Source organism: Vigna umbellata, chromosome 7 (genome assembly GCF_029865625.1).
Source record: "Vigna umbellata cultivar VRB3 chromosome 7, Vumbellata_1.0, whole genome shotgun sequence".
NCBI lineage: Eukaryota > Viridiplantae > Streptophyta > Magnoliopsida > Fabales > Fabaceae > Vigna > Vigna umbellata.
Genome location: NC_142171.1, coordinates 18,831,252 through 18,840,971, shown reverse-complemented (window position 1 = coordinate 18,840,971; position 9,720 = coordinate 18,831,252). Strand labels below are relative to the sequence as shown.

Genomic DNA, 9,720 nt, shown 5'->3' with positions numbered 1-9,720 from the left:
TTTCAATCTTACAATATGATAATTTCTGATATGTAAATTTTGTCATGGTGTTTTGCTTTATCTTCTTGTTCTGTTGTGATTTTGCATTTTAATTTTTTTCACACAGTCCTTTGAATATTACTGTGTTATAGTTCATATTTTAGAAATAATCAGAATATTCTGAATTTTTGTTACAGTTTATAGTTTTTTTTTGTCTTTCCTCTACGTGGTGAAATATTGGGAGTTCTTATTCGGGATTCTGAGTTTTGAAATTGAAAATATAGGATTGTTGTTTTCCGTTATTTAAAGATAGGGTTTTTGCAATTAAGTTTGGAGTTTATGATTTTCTTTTCTAATTTGAAAATTTTTGGAATTCTTGATCTTGCAGGTTTTTGGGGTATTTTGTGTGTTTCAAGTTGGAATTTTATCCTTGCAATTTTGTTGAGAGTTAGGTTAAATTTAATTAAAAAATTAAATTTTAATTTATATTTAATTTAATTTATATTATATGTGTTTTTATATTTAATTTAATTTATATTTAATTTAATTTTAATAGATATTTAATTTAATATATATATATATATATATATATATATATTATAATTTTATTTAGATTTTATTTTAAAAATGTATAAAATATATATATTTTTTTAAATTTTTGCGAGTATTCGCGGGTACCGGGAGTTTTAAAATATGTGTGAATATTTTTGAAGTAGATACCCAAATAACGGATGGATTATGGGTTGAATTTTCGTTTAGCAGGTCGAGTTACGAGTAGATACCCTACATGTCGTGATCCGACCTATTGTCATTTTTCACTTTTGTCACTTAGTAGTATCATTGGTTTATTTTACATTTTTTTTTCATTGGCCGTTGATCTTCTTTGTCTTGTAGAGAAAATTAAGATCTATGTAACAAGGTGGTTCTTACTAAATAAATCAATTTTGTTTAAACAATCCCTTTTCCAAATTGAAGTTGCATTAATATAATAAGTAGTATTGATTAAAACAACTGCCCAACAACAAGATATATTATTTTGAAAACATCTTTAACCATTTTTAACAATACAACATATATTTTAATCATAAAATAAATTTATTATTTTAGCAATATATGAGAATGTAGGATTATAAATAAATGTTTACAATGAGAAGACGAGGATATAACATTTGTGAATTTCACCATATTTATTTTCGTTTTTTTTATATAAAAATCTATACTAATCCTCACTCTCAAAATAACATATATATTTGTATTTACGTTCCTATTCGTATAAATCATTGAATATTTTTTAAAAAATAAGAATGGCTTTATTACGGAGAATTTAGTATTGAAATTATTCATATTTTACTCTCTCTCCTTAATATCAAATAATAAAAAGAAATTACATTAAAAATGCTTTAACCACATAAATAATAACAAGTACATTAGAAATATTTGAGTATTCATTCATAAAAGTAAGAATGATATACTTAAACCTTATCAATATATATATTCTCTCTCAACAATGAAAGAGTTGCCACAACTAAAATTTAATTTATAATCCAAACGAACTTGAAATGGAATTTGATGTTGTCCTTCAAATTAAGCAAAGCATTGCATCATATTACTCTCACCATAGATTTCCCTACCAAATAATAAAAACAAATGGAATGTCATAAATTCAAATTCTAAACAAGCATCACTCACGATGAGCAAGTTTACAACTACATTTTAAGCTTTTCAAAAATAATTTGAACGGTTGGCAGTAAAAAATTAATAAACAAGATGGTATGATAACATAATAAGAGATGCCAAAAACTTTACCTTGAGGTCTTGAATTCGGAATCTTCTTTTCATTCTGACAGTAAAGACAACGATTGTCACATATATCCAATCGGTTACATTGATGAAGCACTGAAAATAAGCATATCTCCATGAACTTTTTACTATTAAAGTTCCACAAACACTCCAAAATCCAACAAAAAATCCCAACCCCATGCTCAGATAAAACTCAAAGCTTAGGAGTTCATCATCTTTTTTGTGAACTCTTCTTCCTCTTTGTGGAATCACATCTGGGCATTGGTTTTCGAGTGGTGGGCCACAAAGCCCAATGTTCCCAACATAAGAAGTCGTATCGAAGGTCATTAGTTGGCCGCCTGTCGGAATTATTCCTGATAAGTTGTTGAAAGACAAGTTCATCATAGCTAGAGAATGTAAATTTGAAACGCTTGTTGGAATCCTACCATGAAGGTGGTTTCTTGATAAGTCAAGTGATTCCAAGATCCTCAAACGATCAATGTTGTCGGGAATGAATCCTGTAAGATTATTTCCCGAAAGATTTAAGGACCGTAAAGCCACTAATGATGTTATACTTTCCGGTATCTCTCCTCTTAAGTTGTTATTAGAAACATCAATGGCTTTCACAAGTCCTAAAAGTCTCTTGAATTCGTAGTTTCCTCCATTCCATGTCAATGATATTTCCTCAAAATAAAGCCCAATTCCACTGTCATGAAATACTAAAGGTGCAGATGTTCCATAGAACACGGTTTGAAATCGAAATTCCATATCTGACATTGCACTTATGTGACCAATGCATTGTGGTATTTCCCCTGTAATGTTGTTTGACGAGATATCCAATATTTGAAGAGATAATATATTACATAGACTTGTGGGTATGCTTCCTTGGATCCTGTTACCTCGTAGACGCAATACAATCAAATTTTCCAAGTCTAACCATGTTTGTAATGTTCCTTCAAGATTATTATCCCCAAAATCAACAAATCTTAAGCTTCCTTTGCAAAGAGTCAGAGATGGTATCTCACCGAAGAAATGATTGTTATTTAGATGCATCGACAAAATACTTTGTATATTGCCAAACGACTCTGGCACTCTCCCTGATAAACTGTTATTTGCCAAATTTAGAACTTCCAATCTTTGAAATTTCTCCCAACAATTTGGAAGGGGTCCTTCGAGTTCATTACTAGACAGGTCAAGATAAGTTACTGAGGATGTTTCACAAAAGGAAGATGCAAACCCTGAGAACCTATTATTTGAGAGAAAGAGTTTACATACTTTTGGAGGAAAAGGAAGCAATGGGCCAGACAAATTGTTGAAACTAAAATCCCATGTACTCATAAGCCCTGTCTTAATTTGTGATAGTGATTTTGGTAAGACTCCGCTAAGTTTGTTATGGGAAACATTTATGTATAACAAACTTGATGATATGTCCCCTAACCATTCAGGAAACGAACCCATAATGGATGTATTAGAGATTTGCAGCACCTGAAGTTTCTTTTGATGTTTAAGCCACAATGGAAATTGATGCCCCAAAATGCACGATGATGCATATAATGCCACCAATTGAAAAGGTGGAACCAAATCTGGATTCAAGTTAAACGAAAGAGAATTTTTACTCACATCAAAGATCTTCAATCTAGATAGGTTTGATACATGCTCGTGACTAATGTCCCCATTCAACTCATTTGAAGAAATGGACAAAAACCAGAGATTAGAAAGTTGTCCAATACTATATGGAAGTCTCCCACTCAATTTGTTGTGAGAAAGATCCAGAAAATGCAATGAGGCAAATTTCGTCACTTCGAATACAGGCAATGATCCGTTCAAAGTGTTTAAACTGAGATCCAAAGCTTTAAGACGAGGCAAGTGACCAAATAATAAAGGCCCCACAGTACTGGTATTCTGAAGTGAAAGTCTTTCCAAGGATGAAAATAATGAAAAATCAGGAAGCAACCCTTTACCAAATGGGTTATGGTCAAGATTCAACACCTCTAAATCTTTTGCAGAACAAAATTCTGGTAAGTAATCACCGAGCTGTTCAGACAATTTATTGGAACCGAGGTACAACTTCTTAAGTTGACACGAAGTGTTAAAGGTCTTTATGATGCCATTATCAAGTTCATTATGTGAGAGATCAAGAACTCTGAGGACTCTGCTAACATTCAACACCCATGACATAATTGAAGAATCGAAATGATTTTCTGATAGACTGAGGGTTTGGAGGTAAGTGGAAGAATTGATGTGGGAGATTGATTTAGGTTTGACTTGAGGGAGTCCACAATCATTTACATATAGTTCAGATAGAAAAGGGACTTTACTTATTGATGACGGCCAATCAGTAACAGCACCAAGATTGTTTCTTGAGAGATCAAGGTATCTCAAAGTAGAAAGGTGAGAAAGCCAATCAAGGTCTCTTGCAACAAGATTATTTTTCCCAAGGTCAAGATATTGTAAATTGGAAAGATTTGACAGAGCATAAGGAATGTAATTCAAACCATTCCATGCAAGTTTTAAATGTGTCAATTGACCAAGTGAACCAATACATTTTGGGATGTCTCCCTGTAAGTAATTATGACTGAGATCTAAGAAAGTGAGATGCTGCAGCTCACATATTGAAGAATCTATCTTACCTCCCAATTCTGTAGGGGCACCGAAAAATTCCATCTCTGGCATTGTGTCTAAAAGGTAGTTTAAATCTTCAACACGTGTAGAATTTGAAAATCTGAGACGAAGAGAGGTTACATGACCTGTTAAATTATTGCATGAAACTCCTTTCCATATGCAACAATCATCACCGTTCCAGGAAGATAGAAGTTCCAATCTATGAACAAAGCCTTCCTTTAACTTGAGAAGAGCTTGCTTTTCTGCCTCCGCACACATCTCTGCATGCAAACTTCCATGACATAAAAAGATGCATAAAAAGGTGGTCACACAAAGCTGATAGAGTCTGCTGCGAAGCATGGTGATGAACTCTACCTTTTTTGAAAATGTTTTGGGATATTAAATGTGAAGAATGTAAGAAGGAGATATGAAGTTAAAACATTTATAGATAACAATTAGAAGACTTCAAGTCCATGGCAAAAGCTCATTCCTAGTATTTTCCAAGTCTACTTAATTATAATACAAATCCAAACTTGAGCTGAGGGTCAAGACTTTTCTGCAACACAATGATAGGTGAAAAAAATATTCCACATTGCAGATATTATTCATGAGGATGTTTCATACCACTTTTCTTTTTATATTGTATATTGTCGTAAAAAGTTTAGTCCTCGTTTTAAAAAGTAATAAGAAAAAGACTGCATTTACTTTGATTTTTTTCTATAATAACATTGAAATGAACAGAGGAATCATATGTCATGAAATAATATGACCTATTAGAAAATACTTCAATGAAAACAGTTATATAAGATCACATCTTCAATTGAAGTTAGTTCTTTTGGTTACCATTTTTTTTTTTAATTTTGATAATTTTGTAACTATATCAAATCATTTTTTTATTCACTACCCAGTCAGAAATTTTTTTTTAAATGCAGGATCTCTTTTTAAAAAAAAATTAATCAAGGTAGTTTGGACCATTTACATAGATAGAGCAAATAAAAGAAACGTCCGCACAAAAATATTTTAAAGAAATTAAATTTGTCGCTTTATTTTGTCCTTCTTTTTCATATTTGATTTGTGGATTCTATACGTTTGTGGCTCAAATACTAAGTTTCTTTGAACTTATTACATTTTCTTAAATTTTAATTTGTGAAATACTCTAATTTCTATTTTATATTTCCTTTTCTGATCCTGTATGAAACATTTTGAATCTTACAATATGATAATTTCTGATATGTAAATTTTGGCATGGCTTTTTTGCTTTATCTTCTTGTTCTGTAATGATTTTTCATTTTAATTTTTTTACAGTCCTTGAATATTATTATGTTATAGTCCATATTTTAGAAATAATCAGAATATTCTGAATTTTTGTTATAGTCTATAGTGTTGGTTTTATAAACTGAGAGTTCATTATTGCAATGATTGGCTTCAGTATTGCGAAGATTTAAGAAAGGAACCCAATGGTATGTTTTCAACAATTCAATTGTTTTTTTTTTTTAAATAAATGCACAAATTTATTTAGTACTTCAAGTTATAGTAGACAAAGTTTCCAACCATCATTAGTATCTTTATCTTTATTATGTTTTAAGCACTCTTTAAAACATGTCATGATCACTTCTCTACAAAAGTGTGTGAACAGTTATTTTTCCTTTGAAAAATGGCTAAAGTATTGTAAGCAATTTCACATGACTTCTGCTATAGCTAGCCTTGGTACTAGTGGCAGGAAGATGTGCAGTCTTCGCCCCAATTTCACAAATTTAGCATGACTCACTATAATATTTTTTGTGTGTGTATTATTATTGTTTTCCTCAATCATAAACTCATAATTTTTTTTTTAATAAATGAGCATATAGACTTCACTGTTATCTTAAAGAGTATATCTTAAATCTAATTTAATCACCATCCAATTTGTAAAATATGATTTGCATTCACTTTTGTAACATTATAATTTGATTACTATATAATCAATGTGAGATTACAAAAATATAGCTCCGTCATCATTCTCACTGGCGATATCGACACATGCTTAGTGATATGACTACAGTTACAAAGTTGGCATCAGTACTATGAAGTCAAGGCTAAGGCCCTTTGCTAACTGTTTTTGATGTTTTTCTTTTATATTATATATAGTTGTAAAAATTTTATTCCTCATTTTAAATTTATTTTGAGCTATATTTTCATTATAAATTTTACTAGCTTTACTAGAAAAAAGAAAAAGGGTTCAAACTGGGATCTATCTTACATTACAAAAGTTCACAACAAAGTTTTGAATCAAAAGTTTACAAATATTGGTGTATTCACTATAATGTAAGAGATTTATTAATGTGATATGAATTTCTTCTTTTTTTTTTCAAATGTACATATGTTAGTTTATTCATCAGCCAAGAGTTTAACTGTTTTTGCAAGGATGATCACTAGTGGAGGAAGAAAAAGAGATGAAAGATTGTAATACATGGTTTGACTAACCAGGGTACAATTTGGTCTGCTGACCTACATATGGAAACTAAGATTGATATATAAACATGATTTTCTTGAAGTATTTAATTATGATGTTAATATTATAAAACTTTTGTTTTTTCAAATGGCTAATTTCAGATCCAACTATATAAAAGAGCTTCTCTTAGTGATTTTCTAACAAAACAAAATTAACTCCATTAATCTACGTTAGCAAAACTCAATAATTAAAAAAAGGCTTAATACCCTATTTTGTCCCCAGTTTCGTTCGAAAATGTCAAATTAGTCCATCCTTTAAAAAATGTGTCAATTACGTCCTCCCTTAATAAAATTTGCATCAATGAAATCCCTCCCGTTAAATCCGTACAAACGGCGTTAATTATTTTTCTCTCTTACTAAGTAACGCCGTTTGTACGGATTTAACGGAAGGGATTTCATTGATGCAAATTTTATTAAGTGAGGACGTAATTGACGCATTTTGTAAAGGATGGACTAATTTGACATTTTCGAGCGAAACTGGGGACAAAATAGGGTATTAAGCCTTAAAAAAAACTAAATAACTGAATATATCTAACATTATCTAATTATATTTTATTTTAGTATATCTTACCATGGCTAAATCAATCTATCCATTTTCAATGAATTATTTAAAATATGATAAAAAAATATTTTTATTAACGTAACCAAATCAAAGCTCAATTAAATTTACACAACCAAATTATAACTAAAATATATTTTTCATACATCATAGTAAGATATTGTACATAAAAAATAAAGAAATATTTTATAATTTTTCTCTAACCTTTTCAAAGTTAAAGTAAATATATACACATTAAATTATATTTTGATGATTTTGAGGAATGAGATGAAGCAATTAAAAACAATTCCAAAAGAAAATTAGGAAGAATTATAAATAAAAAAATTAAAAATTTAAGATATTGATACCTAATATTCTTCCAATAGCATTAACATGAACTTAATAGAAAGATTAATATTATACAATATTAAATAAAATTCACACTAAATTAAATACAAAAATATTTTAAAATAATTAAATATTTCTATTTTAAAAAATAAATACCAATTGAACATTTTTGTCTTTTCTAAATTATTTCAAGCATTTGTTTTTCACAAAATTTTCGGTCAAAAAGTGTAGTTATGAAGGTTAAACTGATGTATAATTTGAGTGATGTATATTGGTATATTTTACAATTTTTTTATTTAATACTTTGGTCTTCTTATTAGTTAGTTTGGTTTAAAATAATCTTTATACTTTTGAGTTGTTTCAAATGGTCATTCTTTTATAAAAATGGTTCAATTTGGTCTTTTTTTGTTGAAAGCCTAAAACCCTAATGGTGTAAAGTTCACCTTAGCCAATTTGTCTAGTTTTAAAATACCTAGTCATTGACATTAGAATGTTAAAATTTTTTATTTTACTTTTTATATTTTTTATTTTGTTCTTAATATATTATCATCTTCTTCTAGTTAAACACATCGCCAGCCACAGTTGCTCGCACCCAAACTATCACCGGAAACCCGAAATCAAACCACCATCGGAAAAACACAAACCACAACCATCACCCTCTAGACGAAAAAAACTTTAGAATCCCAAATCAAAATCCTAGTCTCAAATCGTGAGACAAAAAACCTGTAGAGAAGAATCAAACAGAAACCTCAAATAACAAAACCCAAATCAAAACCCTAGCTCCAAATTGCGAGATCAAAGCTGTAGAGAAAAATCAAGAACATAAACCTCATATAACATAATCTAAATCAAAATCTTAGCTCCAGATGCTAGATCAAAACTTGTAAAGAATAATCAAGAACAAAAATCCCAAATAACAGAACCCAAATCAAAACCCTAGCCCCAAATTGCGAGATTAAAACATGTAGAGAAGAATCAAGAACAAAAACCCCAAATAACAGAACCCAAATTCAACATAGTCAATCACGACTCCAAACCAGAAAAGGAGAAGACGAAACCTCCTACCTAACCACCAGGATTTGCGAGTTTAACCAGAAAACAGTAAGGGAAAGAAGTTTCTATCAGAGTTTCATGATAGTGAATTGAGAATTTAATTAAGGTAAAATAAATTTAATTGTAATAGAAAGAGTTTAATTAAGGCTAATGACTTTTAACATTGTCATGTCACTTGGTTGATCTTGACTTATTTTAAAACTGGACAACTCATTGAGTATTGGTTAAGGTGAACACCTTAACCTTTTAAATGTTGTTAACAAAAAAAACCTAATTGAACCATTTTTATATAAAAAAAAAAGGAATCACTTTGAACCACTAAAAAATAGATATGTCATCTTAAACAAAACTAAGCGAAGAACAAAGTAGATATTAAACATTTTTTTTTTCATTTGGCCAATGATGTTCATTGTCCCGTAGAGAAAATTATGATATGTATAAGAGGGTGGTTCTTATGAAATAAATCTTTAAATAGACTTAGATTTTTTTTAATAATTTAAATAAATCAATTTTGTTTAAACAATCCCTTTTCCAAATTGAAGTTGCATTAATATAATAAGTAGTATTGATTAAAACAATGCCCAACAACAAGATATATTATTTTGAAAACATCTTTAACCATTTTTAACAATACAACATATATTTTAATCATAAAATAAATTTATTATTTTAGCAATATATGAGAATGTAGGATTATAAATAAATGTTTACAATGAGAAGACGAGGATATAACATTTGTGAATTTCACCATATTTATTTTCGTTTTTTTTATATAAAAATCTATACTAATCCTCACTCTCAAAATAACATATATATTTGTATTTACGTTCCTATTCGTATAAATCATTGAATATTTTTTAAAAAATAAGAATGGCTTTATTACGGAGAATTTAGTATTGAAATTATTCATATTTTACTCTCTCTCCTTAATA

The 9,720-nt window shown here is 29.4% G+C and overlaps 1 protein-coding gene across 1 annotated transcript; it reads right to left on the bottom strand.

Annotated features, from left to right (window-relative positions):
- Nucleotides 1-1,345: 1,345 nt before the first annotated feature.
- On the bottom strand, nt 1,346-4,827 carry LOC148195305 (receptor-like protein EIX1). The gene is made up of 2 exons (XM_088094883.1): nt 1,786-4,827; nt 1,346-1,606 (listed from the first exon to the last, which is right to left on the bottom strand). The coding sequence occupies exons 1-2, from the start codon at nt 4,717-4,719 to the stop codon at nt 1,592-1,594; spliced, it is 2,949 nt and encodes a 982-aa protein (XP_087951009.1). The 5' UTR covers nt 4,720-4,827; the 3' UTR covers nt 1,346-1,591.
- Between the last annotated feature and the right edge of the window lie 4,893 nt (nt 4,828-9,720).

What these genes read in the sequence shown, in the direction of transcription:
- LOC148195305 (XM_088094883.1), bottom strand. Translation starts at nt 4,719, where the DNA reads ATGCTTCGCAGCAGACTCTATCAGCTTTGTGTGACCACCTTTTTATGC.